General features: G+C 32.1%; 1 protein-coding gene across 4 annotated transcripts in view; it reads right to left on the bottom strand.

Annotated features, from left to right (window-relative positions):
* HEATR5A (HEAT repeat containing 5A) overlaps positions 1–26,680 on the bottom strand; it is a 167,068-nt gene that overhangs the window by 53,924 nt on the left and 86,464 nt on the right. For all 4 annotated transcript variants that reach the window (XR_007950563.1, XR_007950564.1, XM_051977285.1 and 1 more), the window contains exons 19-23: positions 18,782–18,941; positions 14,206–14,395; positions 13,362–13,531; positions 6,824–6,962; positions 2,010–2,189 (exon numbers count right to left, since the gene is read on the bottom strand). Coding sequence is in view for 2 of the 4 variants with exons in the window: in XM_051977285.1 (XP_051833245.1) it covers positions 2,010–2,189; positions 6,824–6,962; positions 13,362–13,531; positions 14,206–14,395; positions 18,782–18,941 (839 nt within the window). In the remaining 2 variants the exon portion in view is untranslated. The remainder of the gene's footprint in view (positions 1–2,009; positions 2,190–6,823; positions 6,963–13,361; positions 13,532–14,205; positions 14,396–18,781; positions 18,942–26,680) is intronic.

Genomic DNA, 26,680 nt, shown 5'->3' with positions numbered 1-26,680 from the left:
TGCTCACAGGAGATGCTATTTGCCCAAATAATTACAGTTACAGTTAAACTGTATGAAATACAGTTTCTATGACATGTTTATTAATGAATTGTGATATTAAGAAGGCATTAGTTTATTACTGCAATGACTATCACTTTGTGACTAATGATTTTTTTTAGGAAGCTCAAATTCTCTTAAACACAAATTAAGAAGTTGAAGTCTGTACTTTCCTGTGAATGGAAATTCATTTGTTTTTCTGTAAATACTTTATCTGTCAAAATTTATTTTTGTTTTGTTTCATCCAATTGTGAGCTTCTTGTAGTTAAAGAGTCTTTTTGCCTTTATTTGTATATCCAGGGTTTGGCATAATGCTTGCTGATTTACCTTAATAGCACAAATGTTACAAAGAACAAAGTTCTTTTCACATAACTGAAAAATAACTAAAGACTTATGAAATGATTTTATTAAGTTAATTAAGTGAAAAAAGTCAAATTATAGTGTCAAATAGACCGTGAATTGGTACACAATGTGGCAAAGTGTTGATTGGATTTGTTTAAGGGTAGGCTCACTGCATGCCTGAGTGGGGAATCCAGAGTGGCCTGATTCTAAAACATGGGCATCAAAAAACAAAAACAACAACAATCAAAAAACCCCAACTCACCTTAAAAACAATATGGTGAAAAAAACCAATACGGTGAGATAAAGAAAACTATGTTTAAAGGGGTAAGGAAAAAAGAGATGATTATAACTGACATTTATATATGTAGACAGCACTTTATATACAGTATTCCCTTAAAATGGAAAATACCAGGAATATCTTACTTTTTTGGGAAAAGATATGTAAATTTGTCAAAAAGAAAAAAAAAACTATAGTTTCCTTTGATTATATGAACCCTTTTTTCATAAAAATGTCTTCATTTTTGTGCCATAACCATAAAGTAAAAACATAAGAAAATGAATAATATTCACAAAGTGTATAAAATGTACTTTATTTGGAATTATAAGATAAAAGTTACTAAGTTTTTCAAAAGCTTTGATCCATTGAGCCCACTACTAGTTTTTTATTCCAAAGTGGTTTCTGATATATTAAGAAACTTCCACAATCTATCTACAGGTCAACAGAAGATGTTTTTTTGACAATAAAAAATTCTAAAAAAACAGGTGTCCAAAAAAGGGATATAGTTGAAAAAAATTATGGTATATGAGTATTGTGACAGATTTGCCTGAGAAGATGGAAAAAGTAATACAAAAGAACATATAGAATGACTGCAATAATATAACTGTCATAGGCCACAAAAGGATAGTCAATTATAACATGTTATTTATGTTAGTACCACAATGCCAAAGCTAAAGAATCTTTTAAATAAAAAAAGTAATTGTTTTTGTTGTTGGGAACTCCCTTTCTAAGGGAGATTACGTTTATCTGTTCAAAGAAAAGAAAATGAACTAGAATTTTAAACATGAATTTAACTCTTCTGATCCATATTTTATCAGATAATACATTAGGTAAACAGCAATATGGATAGTTGGCATTATCAATAACAGACCTGAACAAACAGATACTGGAATCATCCATGTGCTATTTATTTTGAAGACTTATTTCATTTTAATTTTCTCAATTATTTATTTAATAATCATCTCCCCATGCTAATTAAAATTAAATGGAAAAAGAGATAATGATGGGTATATGTATAGCCATACTTTTAGTGATGGAATAAGCAGTGCCACAACATTTTGAGTCATGCTCTGTTTACTAGGAAGGTGATTCACTAAATGTAACTTGAATATTATAAAGCTGGAAATATTTCATCACAATTTAAGCAATTTAAGGGTTTGTTTTACTTGAAAGTGATTTTAATATAAAAGAAAAATGTTTTAGGACCTTAGTATCTCATATTTTATAGATTTTCATTCTAACACAATATGTAAAAGAGCAGAATAGTAAGTCTAAAATTTTCAGTGAAAACTCCTTTTATATCTATGGATCTTATATGTTTTTATTATTGTAATGAGAATGTATATACACTTACCAGCTGATGAAGCAAGGACATCTTTACAAAGTTTTAGCCAAAAAGAAAGCTTTCCCACTGCCATTGATGTGATCATATGATTCAGGGTTTCTTTGATATCCTGGCACAATCTCTGATCAGATTCTTTGTCTAGTAAATTCAACAATGCCCCCTCAAGACCTACTTCCCGGATATTAGCATCTGTTAAGAGGAAAATCCATGATCTGAGTTAACACAGAAAAGAAAACTGCCCTAACCAAAGTACACATTCAGAATTATTCAAATATTATTTATAAGAGTATTGGCAAAGTCACATTTTCAATGATTGTGTTTCATTTAAACTTGTTGGTGATGTTTTAGGGTAGACTAATAAACCCTGTAGAGGCATTTTTGAGTACTCTCATTGAGGAATGACCCCTTTATAGACTAAATATGTATCTATTAATTATTTCTTATTTATAATGGGCTTTCTTTTCTTTTTTTTTTTTTTAATTACAGCTTTTTATTTACAAGTTATATGCATGGGCAATTTTACAGCATTGCCAATTGCCAAACATTTTGTTCCAATTTTTCCTCTCCTTCCCCCCATCCCCTCTCCCAGATGGCAGGTTGACCAATACATGTTAAATATGTTAAAGTATAAATTAAATACAATATAAGTATACATGTCCAAACAGTTATTTGCTGAACAAAAAGAATAGGACTTTGAAATAGTGTACTATTAGCCTATGAAGGAAATCAAAAATGCAGGCAGACAAAAATACAGGGATTAGGAATTCTATGTAATGGTTCATAATCATCTCCCAGAGTTCTTTCACTGGGTGTAGTTGGTTCAATTCATTACTGTTCTATTGGAGCTGATTTGGTTCATCTCATTTCTGGAGATGGCCATGTCCATCAGAATTGATCATCATATAGTATTGTTGTTGAAGTATATAATGATCTGGTCCTGCTCATTTCACTCAGCATCAGTTCATGTAAGTCTCTCCAGGCCTTTCTGAAATCATCCTATTGGTCATTTCTTACAGAACAATAATATTCCATAATATTCATATACCACAATTTATTCAGCCATTCTCCAGTTGATGGGCATCCACTCAGTTTCCAGTTTCTGGCCATTACACAGAGACCTGACATAAACATTCTTGCACATACATGTCCCTTTCCCTTCTTTAAGATTTCTTTTGAATATAAGCCCAGTAGTAACACTGCTGGATCAAAGGGTATGCACAGTTTGATAACTTTTTGAGCACAGTTCCAAATTGTTCTCCAGAATGGCTGGATATATTCACAATTCCACCAACAATGTAACAGTGTCCTTGTTTTCCCACATCCCCTCCAACATTCTACATTATCCTTCCCTGTCATCCTAGCCAATCTTACAGGTGTGTGGTGGTATCTCAGAGTTGTCTTAATTTGCATTTCTCTGATTAATAATGACTTGGAGCATTGGGCTTTCTTTTCAATAAATATTTATTTTAAAATTATTTCTTGTTCTATGTTTATAAACATCCAAAATTACCCCCAGTATTTCTCCCACTCACCTAAAATCCATGCCCTATAATAAAGAACATTTTTCAAAGAAAAAAAAAAACAAATCAAACTGATCAAAACATTAAGAAATACTGAAAATAAATGCAATAGTGTATTGTACATAGATTCCCACCTCTGCAAAGAAGTGGATGAAATAAGGGTATTTTCTCATATAGCTTCCTTGGGGTTACGCTTATATGTAATTTTGCCCCATTCGCTTTTTAATATTTGGTGAGTCTTTCAATTTCCATTGTTGTAGTATAGTGTATATTGTTTAGTTGCCTCTACTTAATTTCACTCTACCTTAGGTTCATGTAAGTTTTTCCACTTATCTCTGTATTCAACCTAATATATGATATTCACTTACTATCATTTGTATACTTATTCCCCAATTTAAGGATATCTACTTTGTACCCTGGGTTTTCTCTTGATGACACTTTATTCTTTTCCAATGTTGGCTGCTCCTCTTGTGTTTTTACAATGTTCATTTAGATTATAAATTATTCTCCTGGTACTTTCCCCATTTTACTCAGTTTATATGTCTTCCTAGGTTTTTCTGGAACTGTCACTTTATCTTTTAAAGCTTAATAATATTCTATTATATTCATATACCATAATCCATTACCAATTTATTGGTAAACAAATGTTATTTATATACCAATTTATTATTCCAGTTCAGTTATGAGTTGTGTCTAACTCTCTAAGACTCCATTTCAAGTTTTCTTGGTTATTCTCCAGCTCATTTTATAGATAAGAAAATGGAAGCAAATAGGGTTAAGTGACTTGCCCAGAGTTCCATTGCAAATAAGTGTCTGAAGTTGGATTTGAACTCAGAAAGATGAGTCTTCATGACTCCAGACCTAGCATTCTATTCACTGCACTACCTACCTGCCCTCCCAATTGACTGGTACACCTGAATTTGAGCACGGATTAAAAAAAAACAAAAAACAAAAAACCTTTCCCCTTCCTTTTAACCTTCCCTTTACTCTCCTCACCACAATATTGTAGTTATTTTCCTTATACTTCCTTTCCTTATTTTGAACTTCCTCATAATATTCACTACTCTTTCCCTTTCTCTGCCTATTTATTTAAGTTTAATGTATTACTGTACCATGTTCTTTGTGTATGTTATTGTGTTTTGTCATCCTGTTTTTGGTTCAGATAAAAGTAAGGTTCATGTGATGATTTCTTTTCCTTCATGTTTATATACATTTTTAAATTTCATCTACCTCTAATATATAATATTGAATTCCTTCCCTCTATCCCATTATTTGTTTTATTTAAATTTCTCTAAGACTCTCTGTGAGAGGAAAACTGTTTATTCTCCTTTTATTAGCAGATAAAGAATTCATCATCATACAATCTTTTCCAATTGATTAAATGTTGGTATTTTTCTTTTCTTTTCTTTTTTTTAATACCATTCCAAAGTGGTCTTTCATAATCAGGGATTCATAGAAATCCCCTCTGTCATTAAAATTTATCTTCCTCTCCCCATAAGATTATATTACATTTTACTAGGTAAGTTATTCTTGGTTATAAGTTTTTATCTTTTGCTATATCAAATTCCAAGCTCTTCTGTTCAGAAAGATAGAAGTTACTGAGTCTTGTATTATTATAACAGTTGTGGTTCCTTAAGTCTCACTTTATAGCTGTTTGGAATATTTTTCTCTGAATTGAAAGGTCTAGGTTTTGGCTATGATGTTTTGGAGGATTTATCAAGAAGGGGTAAGAGTAGAGTCTCTCACTCAGTGTGATCTAATTAATGATGATGGCGATGTTGGGACAAGAGTAGGGATAGAACAGGAGCTCCAGAAATGTCTTCCAGAAGGTGGAATTCCTAATGGTTGAGCTGCCTTTGAAAGTAGGACTGAATTTGTAGTAGATTCACAACTAGCTAGAGAGTGAAAATCTTAGTTACTTTTCAATGATTTGGGGCAAGAAGGGCAAGCAATTCTTTAAGCTTTGTTCAGCTTAGGGAAGAGAAAGGATATGGTTGCCTTTCTACTTGGAATAACTCATTTCTATATAAAAATAGTCAACTTAGTTAAGGGTCTTAGAAAGATTATCTAATAACTTTTGTGTTTTGTTGCAGAAGAACTTTTCCTAGAAACACAAATAAGAAATGTCAAGATTAAGTGAATTCAAATTGGAATGAAGGCTTTAGCTAAAAAATGAAATTAAAGATTGTTACTGGTAGTTTAATTCATTATAGCTCTCATATGAGTAAATGTGGGAATGTTAGTAAAAAGTCTGTAACCTATAAAAGAATGTGAAGGTACTTTGAAAATTATAGCACAGCACAGAAAACTAAGATCTAGATTGTTTTTTGATGAAGTTGTTTTCTTAATTTATTTGCAAATCCAATTCACTCACACAAGTATTTCAAAATAGAGAATAACTTTTTTTCCCCTGAGGTAATTGGGGGTGACTTGCCCATGGTCACATAAACAGGAAGTGTTAGGGCTGGTGCTCTATCCATTGCACCACTTAGCTGCTCCAAGGATAACATATTTTTATTTTTTATTTTTTTAAATATATTTTATTTTATAATAACTTTATATTGACAGAATCCATGCCAGGGTAATTTTTTTTTTTTTTACAACATTATCCCTTGCACTCGTTTCTGTTCTGATTTTTCCCCTCCCTCCCTCCACCCCCTCCCCTAGATGGCAAGCAGTCCTATATATATTAGATATGTTGCAGTATATCCTAGATAAAATATATGTTTGTAGAACTGAACAGTTCTCTTGTTGCACAGGGAAAATTGGATTCAGAAGGTAAAAATACCCCGGGAAGAAAAACAAAAATGCAAATAGTTCACATTCATTTCCCAGTGTTATTTCTTTGGATGTAGCTGCTTCTATCCATCATTTATCAATTGAAACTGAATTAGCTCTCTTTATCGAAGAGATCCACTTCCATCACAATACATCCTCAAACAGTATCGTTGTTGAGGTATATAATGATCTCCTGGTTCTGCTCATTTCGCTTAGCAGGATAACATATTTTTAAACATAATTCATGGGCCAACAAAACTAACTGCTTTTTCTAATTAAACCCCCAAATCTAAAAGTACTTAAAAAAAAAAAAAAGCTAAGGTCTTCTATCATTTACATATTTATTAGATATTCCCAGTGGAGATTTTGGTAACAATTGCTTATGAATGTTTTCAGCTAAAAACTATAAACTAATTTGTTAAAAAGTATTTGGTCATATATAGATAATTTAAAACTACAAAAAATAGGAACTTAAAATTATGGCGGATACTCACAAAAATGTATTACTTGGAGAAAAAATATTACCTGGAATTAAGTCTTCTCTGCTGTCCTTAGCAAGAACAACAGCATGTTCTGAAACCTCAGCTGCTTCCCTTTGCACAATTTGACGTAAACAAGCTAGTACTGCTCTTCTCAGAAACAAGTAGGAGCTACAGAGATTCACCTAAAAATGCAACACACAAAGTTGTAGGCTTAGATTCTTGACAGTATTATCTTGATCTGATAGGTATTGTATTTGATCTCCTCTTTAACTTCAACTAACTATTCCAGATTGCTGTGTTAAACATAAGAATGTGACATCCAACATTACTAAGAGTGTAAAACACAATGCTAATTTTTATTATTTATACTTTTTGGAAGCAGTTTTAGGATATGTGACTATATTTAAGTATGCATAATATACAATAAGTATATAATATTTATAACATTAAAACAACAGTTTAGAGAGGCAGAACAAAATCAAATTAAGTTATAGTTTATAATAGCAAAGAACTCACAAAACTACAATAGTTCAAGCAAAAAAGAGGTTACAAAAAAGAGGTGAGAAAAAAGTTTGTTGTTTATTTAGTAGCCATGTTATTTTTCTTTTTTGTCTAGTGTATGTTTATCTGCCTTGATATTTGTTCATTCAAATATTGTCTGTTTAAGTATTTTTTTGAAAACATTTTAATAGACAAGCCCATTTTTGTTTAAGGTACTTTCTATATTATCCAATACAATATCACTGAGAAGTGAGAAATTAATTTAAAAAAAATGTTAAATTACTATACAGATGAAAAATTCAAAGAAAAGCAGAGGTATTTTTATTTTAAAACCACAATAAGACTATACCTTTTCAAAGAGGAAAGGGTGAGAAGTTAAGGAGATAATGGTACCTTTGTAACTAGTTTCCAAGTATTTCCAAATTTCCAAATACTTCGACATCATAATTAAATTTCTTACTCTTTATTATGCAGGGATATATAATTATATAATATATAATAATAATTATATATTACAATGTGGCTAGTGAATAATAAAGGACAATTTAAATATACTTTAAATTATTAAATCTTACTAATTCCAAGACTTTCAGTAAGAGATGGATTTTACTGCAGGTGACTCCAAGTGGGTGGAACAGTAAAAAAAATAATGCTACTTACAAAATTTACTTTAATATAACCATAGTACCCACAGATTAAAAACAATTAAAACTTTGCCTTAACTATTGGTTTTCAAAGCAAAATTTAGGAATCATTAACTTAATTCCTGAAAGTACCTTAAGGGCTGCTGTTGGCTTAAAGATGGAAAATAGGAATAGGGTGGATAATTAGTTGAGTATCAAGCACTCTGAAAGGAAAAATACCAGGCAATAACTGCTGTTTTTTGTGGAAAATGTTTCAGATTGGTATAAGCATAAGACATGGAACTACCGGCTTTAAAATTCAAGAAGAGAGAAAATCATTATAAAGAAAACTTTAAAATGAGATCTTAATGATCTCATTTTAATAATGAAAGCATTTCTCCAAAATTTATTGGTAGTGAATAGAGTAAGTATGAGCCAATATTCTAGCACAGTGAAATATCTCTTGCAGAAAAACTTTTGAATAATACCATGATAATCATATGTATTAGGTGTAAGTTCAAGGAAATCAGTTCATGGGCTAATGAAAAACATTACAACACAAGCAGTACAACTCTTTCCATGCCGAGGATTATTTATATACTTAAGACAATATGCATTAAATTTTAAAAATTGCCTCACAATGTCTCTGGCAAATTATTTAACTGGATTTTAAATGTTCAAACAAGACCAAGCAATGCTTATTTAAGCTGGTCACAACTTTACCAGTAAGGGCATGCTTAAAGTGATGTCAGCTAATTAGAAAAGAACATCCCATATCAGGATGCCACATGATGCAAATCAGAAGGCTTCATATTGCTATGTCATTCTCCAACATGTAAAGTGGAAACAGGAAGAAAATGGGCTGAGGCAAACAAAGCAAGCAAAATATACAAATTAAACTACAACCCCATTTCCTTTTTTTTTTTTTTTTGCAATGAATACATAAAGTCAAACTGATGCAAAATTAAATAGATAAAAAGAGCAAGTGTACCAACTGGACAAAGTTGGAAAGGGTTTCTTTAGGGTGCCATGAAACAAACATCATAAAGCATGCTACACATTTGCATTTTGCATTAACGATTAGTTGAACAAAAAGATGTCAGGAAAAACAAAAACAATTACAACAAAAACCCAATACAGACAGCACTTCAAACTCTCCAAAAATTTAGGAGTCAAGGGTCAGGGACCTACCAACACAGAATTATCCAACAAGATCTCCTGCACAAAAACAAATGACAAACTGGTCATGACAAAACCAAAAAATAAACACTAGGATGATGTTGACAATATTGAGTACAAAGATTGTTGAATATCATTCAAATATGCTTAGTTACATCTCAAAAATATCCATCAAATAAGTTTTTCAGACTTCGTCACATCAAATAAGTTTTTCAGACTTCGTCACATCAAAAGGTCAAAGATCTTCAAAATGCTCAACCAAGTAGAAACTAGAATTACACAAAATAAACTTACCAAATTAATAGGAAAATGTAGAAATACTCTGCACTTGCAAAGTTTGAATTTCTGAGGGAAGCCTCACTATTTAAAATAGATCAAACAAATTTCTGTGGAGGTATGAATATGCAATAATGTCCAGTAAATGACATTTAGTGATTCGGGTCACCAAGAGTTAATGATAGATTTATTACAATTAAAAGCAAAATTTTAAAATTGCTAGCATGTTGATTAGCTAATAAAACTTGGAAAAAGTGAGGGAAAAAGGTTAAATGTTATTCATTTAAAAAGACAATCTCTATCACAGTGGATGGAATGTATTCTGAAAACTTAGACACAAAGCAATAAAAAACATAAAAATATTTCACAAAATTATAGGCTTTCAAAGTCATAAGGCTCCTGAATTAAATAAGGAACAGGTCCTACCTATGTTTCCAAGAGAACCACCACTTTGCTTTACTAAATGAGCATTTTCTTAAAGACTTCCAATGAAGGCAGCACATTCTACTTTTTGGATATATCTAATTGTTGGTAGTTGGTAGTTTTTCCTGATGTTAAATTTACATTTTCATCTCCACTATTTCCACTTACTGCTTCTAGTTCTGCCCTTTAGGAAACCAACAGGACAAGTACAATCTCTCTTTACCTAACAGAAATAAAACCTGAGACTAACATCTTTCAGCAAGAAAGTAAAAGAATTTGCTCCAGCTGACATTACTAATAACTGTTATATCATAAACAAAACTTAAAAAATGAAAAATGTACTACCAATCATGCTTGATTGAAAAGTTAATGTTGTAGTAAAAAGAGATATTTGTATAAAATTTCTGAAAATGTAAAAAAAGTCTTAAAATTGGACCATGTAATAGTCTTTTTTATCTTTTTTCTACTTAGAAAAGGTCAAAGAAGAATAACAGTATAAACTCAGTAATGGAGATCACATGTTATTCATCTTTTTATAGAACTCTCCTTTGCACATAGATATGTATACTAAATATTAAAAGAACTGAATTGGTTGGTCCTTTTGCCAAAGTATTTGGTCTAATTGCATTTGAAGTGGTAGATTTAAAATAAAATTATAATAGTTCATAGACTCAACCCACTTCAATTAGAATTTTATCAAGTACCTACTATATGTAAAATACTGCGGTAAACTCTTGGTACACAAAGGCAAAATTCTGAAAGCCAGTACCTATTAAGTTCCAAGAATTTAGTATAAGTTATTTCCTGTTTGTTTAAGATAGAAGCATACCTTCCCACCGAAGCACCCCCTGCCTACTTAAATGAACCTATTTCTCTGCTCCTCAATAAAATGAGTTATACTCTTTGTATGGATGTATGCCTACATTGATAACAGGTTCCCTTTCCTTTTTTCCCTTCCCTGTCTTCCACATATCTTGTAATAAATCTTTCCATTGAAAAAAAAAAAAGAAAAAAGAATTTAGTGTAAATGTTATTGTTGTGATACAACATTTAAATAACTGAACAATAATGTGAAGAGGGAGAGAACACTAACAATGAGGAGAATTAGAAAAGTTCTTAAAAAAGAGAGTCCATTCTGGTAATTCAGGGTGGGCTATTGAAAAGAAATGGAGGTGAAAGATGGAATGTTAAGATTAGCAAACAGGTCAATTTAGCTGAAGCAGAAAACATGAAGATATATAATAAGACATGTATGAAAAGATAGGGTAGAACCAGAATACATTAAATATGAGGCTTTATATATGCACCCTAAAGATAACAAGGACTCAGTGGATATTTTTGGGTTGATTAGTGAAGTTCATGCTTTCAAAAGATTAACTTGGCCACGTATGGAGGAAAGATTGAAGAAACCAGAGATTAAAAGCAAGAAATCAAATTAGGAGTTTATTTTAACAGTACAGGAAAAAGTCATAAGACTGAATTAGAAGTATATATCCAAGTGAAAAGGATATCACAACAACAGGAGGAGGACAGAATATACAAGGTAAGGGGGTGAGAAACAAGGTCCCAAATTGCAAAAGGTCAAGAAGAATAAGGACTAAGAAAAAGTCATTAGTGTAAACAATTAAGAGATTGCTAATAAGTACAGTCACAGATGAGTAGTAATCAAAAGTAAGAATGATAGGGATGGAAAAGTAAGTGGGTGGTAAAGGATAAGAATCTAGTAAGAGTAGATGGTCTTTTCTGGGTGGTTGGATATGAAAAACTAGAATATAGAAGTAATATCTTGATGGGGTAGCATCAAATGGAAAGATGATTATTTTTTGCCTTTTTTTTTTTTTTATAAAGGATAGATGGAATGTAAATGTGTGTAGTTTGCCGGGAACGAGTTAGTATATAGAGAAAGAATGACGATAATAGAAAGAGTGATCAAAGTGTGTTAGCCTCTGGAGGACAGGAGAGAGAATTGCACTGCCAAGTAATAGACTTGGCAAAGAATAAAAACACTTCACTAGAGACTGGCCTAGAAGAGAAAGTAATGGAAGATGATAAAGAGGGATTTTAAACTATAAAATAGGAAAAGAGGTTGCCTGTAATAGACGAAGTAATGGATTCTATTTTGTTGAAAAGGAGATATAGGAAGGTTGAGGAAACAAAATGAGTAATATAGTGAGGAGTATAAGGGGGAGTAAATAAGAATAAAAGGCCTTCATTGCAGCAGTAAAGGCACAGTTGATAATGATATTAATGTTTTGGGTAACCAGGCAGCATGATTTCCCTCAATAGAATTTAACAAGTCCACAAGTAGGAGTAAGAAAAAAAAAAGCAAATCAGAGGTTAACCTAGAGTCTGAAAGATAAGAAAAAAGTTTCTACTGTGCTTTTACAAGTACAGAATGATAGTAACCCCAATCAATATCCAAATAAAATAAAATCCAAATAAGGAGAATAAGTAGAGTCAGTATGAAAAGAATATAGAAATGCCAACAATGATTGCTCACCAATATTATTCTAAGGCTGGGGTTTGTAAATGATTATTTAAATATGAAAAGGATAGTTATATGCCAAGGGGGTGGCTCTTCAGATAAAATAAAGTCCTATTTTAGAAGGATCAATGTGTCTAAGTTTGGACAGAATTATCATCATGAGCTAAGGATTTGCTTTGGTCATAGCAACTTACAAGAGGAGGTAACTCCTAAAACAGAGGGGCTGACAAAGGAAATTTCTGGTTGTTTAATTGTAAGCAATGATATAAAACTAGTGTAAGAAGAAATGAAATCTTCCTAAAAAATTAGAGCAATTGGCAATATTTGGGGGCGGGGGGGGAGATGTTCAGTGGAAAGCAGAACATACTTCTAGTTTTGAACAGAATCTAAATTAAACTCATTGAGAAAAACCTAGATTAAAGAACCCAAATTCTATCTCCAGTTTTTAATAAATAACTATGACCCTGGATGCCTTACTTAACTTCCTCCATTACTTTATATGTAAAACTGGATAGTTTTTAAAGGTCCTTAACAGCTCTAATTTTCTGTGTTTTACTTTGAGTTTCAAACTCAAAGTTTTGTTAAGGAATATAAAACTAAACACTCTTCTTATTCTGAGCTAAATCCAAATTAAGTTTGGTTATTTTGCAAGGTTTCTTATTACAGTTTTCTTTTAACACAAAACAAAGCAAATCTCAGAAGGAAATGAATAATACTCAATACTATTTTATTCCTTTAAAGAATAATATTATATTTGATTATTCCCTTGGTATTGCTGTAACAAATAAAATCTGAAAGCATATTCAGAAACCCAAACCAAAAATTATTTTTGTTCAGAATGACATATAATTTATTTTTATTAAACTGAATTATAAGAGCTTACAATTATGTATTAAGGATTAATAAAAACTTTACTCAGAAGAAATCTGTGATGTAAATATTGTATATATATATATAAAGACTTCAAAAAGAAAAGAATTAGAGAAAACTAAGTATTATATAATCTTCCTGAGAATTTAAAAAATTATTTAATATAAATTTTAGGAAATTTCAAATAAAAGAAGGGAATAACACATGTAAAATTTTATACTTACACAAAGACAGCTGACTAGACTAGATAAATTGACATAGCGTGGGGCAAACATATGAAGTTGTTGAAGACAAGAGATGGCTTGAGCTTGAACAAGGCAATCTGGGTTATCCTGCATTATTGCACATCCCAAAAGACAGGATGTCCGTAAAGTAGAAATTGCAGTACTGCTACCTAAAATAAAAAGAGAAATATTTTAATAAATGAGCTCATGATGTTTCAAGTTACGCTACTTTACTATTAAGATTCACAAAAAGGAAAGCATTTAATTATTTCTAACTTAAAACAATATTCTTGAAGTAAAATTTATTCTAAAAAAAATGGTAGATGCTTTGCAATTTAGTTTATGAAAAAATTGTTCATTCAGAAAAAGGGACTGATTTAATAAGAAATCAACAATGAATACTCTGAAGTTAGCTCAATTGAAATCACATAAAAAATTGTTTTCCCCTGAACATCCAGGGTTGGAATTAGGAAATAATTTCAGAACCAGAACTTTCATCATGTATGCTGTATTAGTTGAAAGACATTTTCTACCACTAAACCTATATTCCTTTAGTTTTGAACAAACTACAATGATTATGTAAGGTTTTTTTTTTTTTTTTTTGGGGGGGGAAGCAATTATATATCTCTTTGGATCTTTCCTGTATTACATTAATGTTAAAAATTCACAATAATTTATTGCCAGAAGGTTAAAGAAAACATTGCTAAACAAGTTCTGCACTGACTCAGTGCATTACACTGCACTGTACTACAGTGCACTGATTCAAAAAATATTCCAATATTTATGAATAAATGAATGATATCCAGATTTATGAATGAATCATATAAAAAGTAGCTATTCAAACCTTGTAGTTCTGGACCCAATGTGGTGATGAGTGCATTCAAACATCGTCCAAGACTTTGGTGAACTTCAGCATGAGTAGGTGGAACAGTCAACAACAACATTAGTATAAGAGAGAGGGTAGATTCCACATGTAAATGGTACAGTGGGCCAGCAGAATCAATTATCAATGAGAGAGAATGTAGGGCCCATGTCTGAAAGTTAGGAAAAGGAAAAAAAAAACTATTATAACAAAGAATATAATATTTTTAAAATATTGTATTAACATTAAATAATAGATCAAGAAAAAAAATTAAAGAAAAAGGAGATTTCCTAAAAGCTCCTTGTCCCCACACCCAATAATGAATATTATAGATAGATTTGAAAATGAAATTGGAACCTATTTTCTTGAAATTAACTGAAGTAAAGGAATTCCACACTATTTTCTTTAAACTAAGCACATAGCTCATTGTCCCCCTCAAAATCATCTATCCTCAATTTTAAATGTGTATTTCAGGATGAAATACATATTTATACATATCTTAATACTAATTACCCTAAAAATAATTTGAAATTCCATTACTCTCTATTAACTTCCTTAACTTCAATTACTGCTTCCACAGATTATTGGGTTAAAGCCAGTTTAAATAAATAATAACTTTTGAACAAACTTACAGAAAGGACAGAAATTGTCACTCCATATATTATTTTTTTAAACCAATCTTAAATTTCAAATCACACTAAACACAAAATAAAGTAAAACACAAGATAGGTAGAATTAACATATGAATTATTCCAAGGCAATGTCTGTTGACTGAATTCTTTCTAGTCATTAAGTGAATATAATGTGGCAATTCAACTTTTCATCTTTAGATCGTTAAGAATATAGCCTTGTGAAGGCTGAAACTGAAATATGAAGCTTTATATTCAAAGAATTTTACTTGAATTCTTTTTTTTCTTGAGAGCGAACTTTTATTGAGGGAGGAAAAATGTCAACAAACAGTTGCAACTGAAGAATAAAAGACCGTTTCCATTTTACCCAATTCTTTCAGATTTCTCCTAAAAAGAAATTTCTAAGAAGAACAAAGGAAAGTTGCATGCTGAAAAGAAAACTCTGAAAAATATGATGGTAATAAAGGGCTGAGAGGGCTAAGTATAACACTCAAGTTGTAATTAACTACATTTTCATATCTTAACTGAAAGTGCAAAACAGTTATTTGCAAAACTAGTTCAGTTTTCTAAATATCAGATATGCTTTAATTCTACAAGTGTTTGGAAGTTACTTATGTTTATACAAAAAGAAGCTATTATTCCTTTTTTACAGCAATGATTATACAATAGGAAGCCCAGGACAAACAAAAATTAAGGAATGGAATTTTCTCAAAGCTCAAGAGTGAAAAGACTATATTGGCTGATTTTCATGTAGTACATGTATTCTCTTTGCTAAAGGAAATCCAAGTGCTGCTACAAGGAATGGAGATATGCCAATTGATAAATGGTCAAAGGATATGAACAGACAATTCTCAGATGAAGAAATTGATACTATTTATAGACATATGAAAATATGCTCCAAATCATTATTAATCAGAGAAATGCAAATTAAGACAACTCTGAGATACCACTATACACCTGTCAGATTGGCTAGAATGACAGGGAAAGATAATGCGGAATGTTGAAGGGGATGTGGGAAAACAGGGACACTGATACCTTGTTGGTGGAATTGTGAATACATGCAGCCATTCTGGAGAGCAATTTGGAACTATGCTCAAAAAGTTATCAAACTGTGTATACCCTTTGATTCAGCAGTGTTTCTACTGGCCTTATATCCCAAAGAGATACTAAAGAAGGGAAAGGGACCTGTTTGTGCCAAAATGTTTGTGGCAGCCCTGTTTGTAGTGGCTAGAAGCTAGAAAATGAATAGATGCCCATCAATTGGAGTATGGTTGAGTAAATTGTGGTATATGAACGTTATGAAATATTATTATTCTGTAAGAAATGACCAGCAGGATGAATACAGAGAGGACTGGCGAGACTTACATGAACCGATGCTAAGTGAAATGAGCAGAACCAGGAGATCATTATATACCTCAACAACGATACTGTTTGAGGATGTATTCTGATGGAAGTGGATCTCTTCGATAAAGAGAGCTAATTCAGTTTCAATTGATCAAGGATGGACAGAAGCAGCTACACCCAAAGAAAGAACACTGGGAAAGGAATATAAACTGCTTGCATTTTTGTTTTTCTTCCTGGGTTATTTATAACTTCTGAATCCAATTCTCCCTGTGCAACAAGAAAACTGTTCGGTTCTGCACACATATATTGTATCTAGGATATACTGTAACCTATTCAATATGTAAAGGACTGCTTGCCATCTGGGGGAGGGGATGGAAGGAGGGAGGGGAAAAATCGGAACAGAAGTGAGTACAAGGGATAATGCTGTAAAAAATTACCCTGGCATGGGTTCTGTCAATAAAAAGTTATTTAAAAAAAAAAAAAAGGAATGGAGACATGTAAAAAGGTTTCTTGAGGGGAATATGTATAAAGTTTAATTTTCTATACGTTTTATAGAATCACATAAATTTTCTTATGTCCCATAATTATTAGGTTTTCTCTATGCAACCCCATAATAATGGTACTATCTTTGTATGAAAAAATGTAGACAAGCTATAGGTTATTAAGGATTCCTTAACAAAACATAGTAAAGTTAAATGCTAGCCTCAGATAAACTAGATATACAGGCTACATCTCTTTCTTGCTGATGTCAAATGCTTCTTGATAAATCTTGATCAGAAATGATCTATTATTTGTTTTTTTATCATTACCACATACTATTTTGAATCTGTGGAGGAAACCATGTTCCTTTATTTATTTTGCTATCTGGATTATTTACTACTAAAAATTTATCCAACATTTCTAGGATGGTGAAGATGGATCTTAGTTTATGCTCCACTTTCTCCTTATAATTTTTATCTTCCTCTAGGTGGTAGTTTTTTGGCTCAGTGATGGAAATGATTCCATCCTGACATCTGTCTGCCCCCTGAATGTCATTTCAGATTAAAGAAAGCAGTTTGCATTTTTCATTAGAGAAGTTGGGCCCTTGTTTGACTATTGGTTTTATGCAAGTAGCCACATGGACATTATATTCATTTTATTTTGCCTTCTGAATTGTTTTAGTCTTCTCTATAGTGAGGAGGCCATAAATGGGATTAGGAACACTGGTAGAAAAAGGAAGAGGGACTTGGGGAATGAGAGATAATATATTGAAGGTGGGAGTAGGAGAAAACCAATCTAGATTAGGAGTCCATAAAAATGGCTGCAATAACCACTATTTTTAATAAACATTAAAGATATTCTTAACCCACCTCCAAGCACTGAAACATGTATAGTGCAGAGAAGCTTAATACACCTAGCTCATAACCACTCTCTTATCTGTTCTGCTTTTAACTGTTTATTATTCTTCAAAAGCTTATGAAACAAAATACCACCATAAAATTACTATTCCAAAGAAAACTTATTAAAAAGATAAATGCTGCTTTTATGACACTGAAAATTTTGGAGTTAATCATTGGAATTAAGATTTTAAATTAATCAACCAAACTTACTAAATAAGTATATACTTTGTGCCTGGTAGACATTTATTAAATGGACTGTGCAAACAAGCTAGGAGAGAAGGATTCAAAATAGTCTCTAATTTTGAAGAGATTAAAGCAGAGTAGATGAAACAACAAAGCATGTCATTAACTGCTGGATTAATACAGACTGCATATGCTATAGTACCATCAGAGATGGTACTCTGGGATTAGACAAAATTTCACAAATGGTAGGTAGGACCTGATTAGAACCTGAGAGCAGATAAAAATTTGTGGCAAAGAAAAAAGCATCCCACTAGAAGAAGAAAGCAAAAAACAAAACCCAAAAAGTCAGAGGTATGAATGAAAATGGCATTTATGTAGGGAAAATAAAGAAATCAGATAGAGATTTGATCTGATAGGAAGCAATTTATCTAAAAAGCAATGTGGATCCACTGTGGATTTTTTAAGAAGATGAGAAAATGAAGTGAGTGTTTCAGGAAAATGAACTTGCAAGAAGTATTTGAATGGACAAAAATCTGAAGAAAGAATTCTCATAACTGAATTCAGTCTCAGTTTTAAGACTACAGTAGTAATAAAGGGATGAAATATAAGGGAGGAGACTTAAAAATGATGGTATTAAGGATGGAAAGTAAAAGAAATATTTTTGAAGGAATAATTAAAAGGTCTTAATTGATCTGAAAAAGAAAAGCAAAGGAGAAAAGAAAAGTAAAAAACAATTACAATATTTTAACTTGGAAATGGAGTCAAGGATACTATCACTGATGAAAAACAGTAAAATATAGGTTAGATTAAGATTGGTGGATGATAAATTTAATATTAGTTTGAGGGCTGATATATAGAAAGGCCCAATCAATAAATAAAAGCCTAATCAAGGCTAGAAATAGCCTTGACTTTAATTATAAAAAAGCATTTTCCATGAACTGTCAAATCTTAAAGAAAAAAAAATTACTTATAACACTTATAAAATGCATGTTTCATAAGAAGATATCAAATGAAGTAGCTTACCCGTACATCAGGAGAAGTTCCATCCTGTGACAGAGTGTAGAGGATTCCGATGCAAGCATTTAAGTGCTGAGAAGAGCCCACTCCTCCTAAATATCTATGTAAGGATCCCAGAGCCAAAGAATGTCCTGTTCTGGTTACCACATCCCTAGCTGATTTCAGTCTGTTTTATGGAAAGAAATACAAATAAATTTTTTTTTTGTCATGCCATGCCAAAATTCCTGAATAAACATTACTGGTTATAAAAACTATAACTATACTATACTATACTATAACTATGTTATATAGTTGTATAACATTCAGAAATCTTAACTGTACTGAAAAGAGTAATACTTTAAAATGAAATAATATTGTATAACTAATGATTCATCCATCATCTCCTCATATTTCAATGAAAGCAGTTTATCCATTTTTGGTCCTTTGCCATTGTTCACATTCACTTTATCTTCATAAGAGTTTCTCCATGGCTCTGATCTTTTCATTGGGAATGCTTGGAAGAATGCTTCCCATATAACATTACATTCATTTTGCTATGTAAGTTATTTTTTGCCATAAGCTGATATCCTTCTGGAATTATCATAAAGCAAGTTAACCATTCCTTTGATAGTGGTGGCTGTTAAGTTGTGTGAGATGTTTTCTCAATATGTGAATTTCTTCTTTCTGAATACTTGTAATATTTTTCTTCGATTTGTAAGCTCTGGATTTTTATTAATATTCCTCAGAGTTTGCATTCTGGGGCCTCCACTTAGATCTGTGGTTCTGAGATTTACACAGTTTCTTTTTAAGATTTAGGGAATGTAATAGCTAGAACACCAATCCTGGAGTGAGGAAAGACCTATGTACAAATCTGGCTTCAGATACTTACTTCTGGGTGACCATGGGCAAGTCATTTCGCCCTGTTTGCCTCAGTTTCCTCATATGTAAAATGAACTAGAGAAGGAAATAGCAAACTACTATAGTATCTTTGCTAAGAAAACTCCCCAAAACGTATCATAAAGGGTATTATACAGCTGAAAAACAACTGAACAACTCAATTCTTGAAAAATGACAGCAGGCTCTTTTAATGGTTATAAGCATTCAGATAGTTCAGTGAGACTTAATTTTTTTCTTCTTATTTAGTTTTCTAAGCCAGTTGGCTTTGCTATAAGATACCTTACATTTTCTTCTTTTTTTCTCCCTAGGCTTTTGATGTTAATATTTCTTGTTACCTTATGCAGTCAAAGAAAAATACTTTGGATCCTTTAAATATTCAGGGAGTTTGTTGCTCACCTAAGATTTTGTATCTTTTATGCCAAACTTTCTTTTTCTTTTTTTTTAATAGCTTTTTATTTACAAGTTATATGTATGGGTAATTTTACAGCATTAACAACTGCCAAACCTTTTGTTCCAATTTTTCCCCTCCTTCCCCCACCCCCCTTCCCCTAGATGGCAGGATGACCAGTAGATATTAAATATATTAAAGTATAAATTAGATACACAATAAATATACATGACCAAACCATTATTTTGCTGTACAAAAAGAATGGGACTCTGAATTAGCCTGTGAAGGAAATCCAAAATGCAGGCAGGCAAAAATATAGGGATTGAGAATTCAATGTAATGGTTCTTAGTCATCTCCCAGAGTTCTTTCGCTGAGTGTAGCTGGTTCAGTTCATTACTGCTCCATTGGAACTGATTTGGTTTATCTCATTGCTGAAGATAGCCAGGTCCATCAGAATTGATCATCATATAGTATTGTTGTTGAAGTATATAATGATCTCCTGGCCCTGCTCGTTTCATTCAGCATCAGTTTGTATAAGTCTCTCCAGGCCTTTCTGAAATCATCCTGTTGGTCATTTCTTACTGAACAATAATATTCCATAATATTCATATACCACAATTTATTCAGCCGTTCTCCAATTGATGGGCATCTACTGTTTCCAGTTTCTGGCCACTACAAAGAGGGCTGCCACAGACATTCGTTGTGCCAAACTTTCTTTCAATTTTTTCTTCTAAAGCTCTCATTTCTTTCCTAATTTTCCCCTCAAGGACTTGTTACTTCATTTATAAAAATCATTTAAAATCTTTTTTTTTTTTAAACTTTATCTCTTCCAGGAATTCCCGTTGATTTTATATCCAAGCTGCAATTTTCTGAATCATTGCTTATAAATTTTTTGGGAGTTATTCTCTTCTATGCCTGTGGCTTGAATTTCCTTGCTACAATAGCTTATTATAATTTTTTTTTTTTTTTGGTTCCTGTTTCCAATTTACTGCCTGAGTCAGAAATGATATTAGGGCTGGGTTCAGGCACACTTTTGAAGAGAAAGTGTAGGCCAACTCTATTGCTGTTTTTTTCTTTTCTTTCGGAGTATTAAGCATTGTATTACTTTAGAATCTCAAGGACACAGTGGAGAACTATGAGCTTTCAGTGTTCCCAAAGTGGTCTATCCAGGGCAAAGCCTGATTGTTGCTCCTCTTGTCTAAGTTCTGAATTCAGTTTGAGTCTGAGTTTGGGTCTGTGCAAGAGGAGACTGTTGTAGTATTCTGTCTTCATCAGCCAACTGGAAAGCTGTTGGCAGAGAGTAGCAAAATTATGGGTTTTCTTTTGATCTTGGATGCCTGTCTTGGTTTACTCTTTCACAGGATATGCTAGATGCTTTGAGACTTTGTTTTGCACCTAAGTTCTGAGTCTACCACTACTGCTGCTTTTGAATCTTTTCCTTTCTTTCAATTCAAGGCCTTTCTACATGGGAATGTTACTTCCCTGCATGTTTCCTTCTCAATTTCTTCTGGATATGTGACTTGTAACTGGGTAGTAGGTAATAAAGTTGGAAGTTGGCACCTGTCCTGTTGTAGTGACCTAACACAGAATTGCCTGTATGGATAGGAGATTTCTTCTTCTGGTACATCTCTCTCTCTCTAAGTATTCCATGAACAGCATGTTCCTGGATAGTACCATTCCTAGTGTTTGTAGATCTAAGTTTGTAGACTAACACCCTCCAAGTGGTATTACTTGGACAAATGATTCACTGTGGCTCCTTCCCTCCATCCCCCAATTTTCTCAACAGGATTTGGACGGATGCATTTTTCTTTATTAGTTTGGAGAAGTTTATGAAGGGGACCTCATTATCCTGCTTCCTACCATTTTCACTTTACTCCTTTGAAATTATTTTAAATTGAATTATGGATGTTTTCTATGATGTGTTGTTTGATCTACCCGTCCTTCAGGATTATTCAGTTTCTAATTAATAGTTAATTTTTATTTCAAAGCCTATTATTGAATATAAATTTTAAAATCACATTATCATCAGTAAAAAGTGCATCTGATATTTTTATTTTTCTTCATCTACTTATTAGGTTTTTGTGCCCTGATATATAGTCAATTTTTGTGAAAGTATCAAGCACAGCTGAGAAATAGGTATACTCTTTTCTTTTCTTATTCTATACTCCTGAGAGATACATTTCTAAAATCCTATTCAGCTCCTCAACTTCTTTCTTGTTAAATTTTTTTTTTGTTTAATTTACCTAGATCTGTCTGAAAGGAGTGAATTGAGGCCCCTCATTATTACAGATATACAGATATTGCAAATATACAGATTACTCATTTAACTTTTTAAGAATTTAAATGCTATGCCATTTGGTACATATATGAGTATTCACATAAATTCATCATTTATGGTATTTTTTTAGCAAAATATTGTTTCACTATCTCTTTCAATTAGGACCATTTTTACTAACCCTTCCTTTTTAAAAATAACTGACTTTAAGCATAATTCTACTCCAGCCACTTATTTCAACTCTATGTGTATTTTTTCGGGTTTAAGTGTGTATCTTATAAACAACATATTGCCAAATTTTTGTTTCTAATCTATTCTAACTTCTGTTCTATGGGTGAATTTTTCCCATACATAAACAGCACAATTGCAAATTGTAAAATTCTATAAATCCTATTTTCCCCCTCCATGCCCAATTTGAGTGTTTTGCTTCTAATTCATCCTTCCTTTAAGCACTTATTCCAATTCTCTCCTGCCTTACTGTTAACCTTGTTTTCTTATTTCTCTATTGGATAAGATGTATTTCTGTAACCAAGTGTGTATATATGTATAATTTTTTTTTGACAATTTCAGGTAATATATTTAAGTGCCACCTGCTACCCTCCCACTACACCCTTATTGTTATATTGACTTTTACTTACATGATTCATTTATACAGGATAATTTTCCTCATATTCTCTCTCTCCTTTACCCCCTTCTTCTTAATGATTTATTTTCTTCTTCTGAGATCATCAAAATATAACAAAATAATTCCCAGTTCCTTAACTAACTAAATTCCCTTAGTAACCCCTGAAGATTACAGATTTGGGAAGGATTGCTTCCTTCCCATATAAACAATTCCCCATATAAGCATCTATATACAAACAACAGAATATAAATATCTAATCTTGTTTAGTTTTTTTGACTGCTCATTTATCCATACCTTTTCATGCTTCTCATGATTCCTATGTTTCTATGTCAGATTTTCTCCTCAACTTTTGTCTTTTCTTTAGGAATGTTTGAAAGTCCCCTATTTAGCTAAAGATCTACTTTTTCCTCCTGTAGCAAATCTAAATCTTTTGCATTCTGAAATATCATAATCCAAACCCTCTGTTCTTTTACCCTGGTGGCTACTAAATCTTGTGTGATCCTGATTGTATTCTCTTGGTCCTTTAATTCTTCCTTTATGACTTTGTAAATATTTCCCCCCCTTTAACGTGGGAGTTTTGGATTTTAAGAGTTAATGCTCCTAGGAGTTTTCGTTTATGGCTTCTTTTAGAAGGTAACTGTTAGTGTTACTACTGGGCTTATAATCCAAAGAAATCTTAAAGGAGGGAAAGGGACCCACATGTGCAAAAATGTTTGTGTCAGCCCTTTTTGTATTGGCTAGAAACTGGAAACTGAATGGATGCTGAATAAATTATGGTATGTGAATATTATGGAATATTATTGTTCTGTAAGAAATGATCAGCAGGATGATGTCAGAGAGGCCTGGAGAGACTTACATGAACTGATGCTAAGTGAAATGAGTAGAACCAGGAGATCATTACACACGTCAACAAGACTATACAATAATCAATTCTGATGGACATGGCTCTCTTCAATAATGAGTTGATTCAAACCAGTCCAGTTCCTTAACTTCCAGTAATGAAGAGAGCCATCTATACCCAAAGAGGACTATGGGAACATAGCATTTTCACTCTTTCAGTTATTGTTTGCTTGCATTTTTGTTTTCCTTCTCAGATTTTTTTTTTCCTTTCTAGATCCAATTTTTCTTATGCAGCAAGATAACTATAAATATGTATACATATATTGGATTTAACATATAATTTAACATATTTAACAAGTATTGGACTACCTGCCATTTAGGGGAGTAGGGGGAAGGAGGGAAAAATTTGGAACAGAAGGTTTTGTAAGGGTCAATGTTGAAAAAATTTCACATGCCTATGTTTTGTAAATAAAAAATATTTATAAATAAATAAACAAATAAAAAAGGAGGTAACTGTTAGAGCCTTTCAAACCCTGCACTGCTCTTTGATTCTAGGAAATCTGGGCAACGGTCTTCAATAATTTCTTAAAATTCATCTCCTGGCTCTGTGTGTGCGCGTGTCTCTCTGTCTGTATACATTCATAATTTTTAGAAAGTTCAGTTATTTAAAATTCATTCCTTGATATTTTTCTAGATAAGTTATTTTTCCTATGAAATAATTCTTATTTTCTTCTAGTTTTTTCAGTCTGTTGATTTAAATTATTTCTTGATGCCTCATTGAGTCATTTAATTAGTCAATTCTAATTTTCAGGGAGGTTTTTCAAGAAGTTATTTTCTTCATGAAGGTCTTTTTTTCTTTTTAACCTTTCACAATCTATTAATTTTCTTTTCCTATCTTTCTTCTATTGCTTTCATTTTCCCCCATTTTTTCCTCCAAAATACTTTCATTTTTAAAAAAATTATTTTAACTCCTTTTTAAATGCTGGCTTTTAACACTTTGAGGAATTCTTGCTGGGTTAGTATCTAAGTTTCATTTTTCTCAGAGACTTTGCTACAAGTTGTTTTTGAGTCATTGTATTCTTCTCAATTTGTATTTTGCTCTCCTTTGTGGCCATAACAGCCATTTATGGTGATATTGTTTGATCATTCTTCACAGCTTGCTTCTTAATTTTGGACTTCATATTAATGATGGGCTCCATGCACTTTGGAAGGTGAATATCTGTCCTCTTATATCCTTTTACTATTTCCATAGTTCACATTAGAAATCTGCAAGTTTTTTTTTTTTTTTTTGTGCTGAGGCAAATGGGATTAAGTGACTTGCTCAGGGTCACACAGCCAGAAAGTATTAAGTGACTGAGGGCAGATTTGAACTCGGGTCCTCTTGACTTCAGGGCTGGTACTATATACTACACCAACTAGCTGCCCTAAATCTGCAAGCTTTTGGTACTCCCAAAGTTATGTTATATAAGACCAGAAAAGCAACTCTCCTTACTTTGTACTTCCTTGTTGTTCTTTAAAGTATATCATTGCTGTTATCTTTTTACTTTAGCTTTACACAACATTATTATATTATTCAATGGCAATACATATTTCACAAATTCAGTTATATTACGTGTCTTTTCTACAAATGGTGACATTATTAAAGGATGATTTATGAATACTCTGAAAAGAAAATACTGCTTATTATGAATACAGGTTCATTTAGAACAGGTCATTTCTGATTATTTTAATTATTTTTTGAGAAGTTAATATGCAGGCATATCAAGGAAATGCTACTGATAATATTACACCTGGATTTGAGCAAGATATATGCAAAATTATTCAGATTTCCTTGTAAACAAAATGACAAAGGCTGTGGGCTGGATGAAGGTTCATTTCAGGTCAATTTGGAACTTAGTAAATAACAATCCAAAGAATGATGATTAATAAAGATCAATCTAGGAAGAAATCCCTTGCAATACAATAAGGCTTTTCCCCCCTTCATCATTTTTACTAATGATATGAATAAAAACACAACAATATTATGTCTATCAAATTTGCAAGTGATAATATCCTGGAATGAACAGCTAACAGAAGAACAAAATAGAACAAAACAAAAAATAACAACTTGGGATTCAAAAACGTATTGAGAGACTTAGAATAATGTGGTATATAACAAAATAGGGGTTTTAGTGTGCTATAATCATCAACAACATGATATCTAAATCAAAATCTAGGGTGATCATATGTTGAATAAAAGTAAGTTTTATGCAAAGTTATGGTCCTGCTGTATACTCTCTTCTCATTCATTGTAGTATTTTGTTTAATTTTGCAGTAATTTGTTTAATAGGTAATCTAGAACATACCCCGTGGTGATCAGGACAGTGGTGGAGAAAGTCTCAAAATTATCCCCCCACAAAGATCAATTTAGGAGACTATGGACAATTAGCATGGCGTGGGGATGGTGGAGAAACAGAGGGAAATAGGAGGAGAAGAATGATACTTCTCTAGGATTTTAAAGGAATATCATGGGAAAGAAATGAGTCTCATTATGCTTGGCCCTAGAAGAAAGCACTTCAAATAATCAATAGTAGTTACAGATAGAGATTTTTGACTTGTTAAGGGAAAAAATTTCAATTAGAACTGTTCAAAACTGGAAAGATCTTCCTTAAGAAGTTATGAATTTCCTTCCTAGCTGGGTGATCTGGGCAACTCACTTAACCCCAATTGCCTCAGCAAAAAAAAAAAAAAAAAAAAAAAAATTATGAATTTCTCTAAACATTTTCCTCTTCAAACATAGGTTATACTTGAGCCTAAAATTACTGGATTAAAGGGAAATGTTTAAAAAATAAAATTAGAACAAAGGTAATGCTAATGGGATCTGAGGTCTGCAGGGATCTATTTCTATTTCAATTTAACATC

The sequence above is a fragment of the Antechinus flavipes genome, chromosome 2, assembly GCF_016432865.1.
Source record: "Antechinus flavipes isolate AdamAnt ecotype Samford, QLD, Australia chromosome 2, AdamAnt_v2, whole genome shotgun sequence".
NCBI lineage: Eukaryota > Metazoa > Chordata > Mammalia > Dasyuromorphia > Dasyuridae > Antechinus > Antechinus flavipes.
This window is presented reverse-complemented; position numbering and strand designations above follow the sequence as displayed.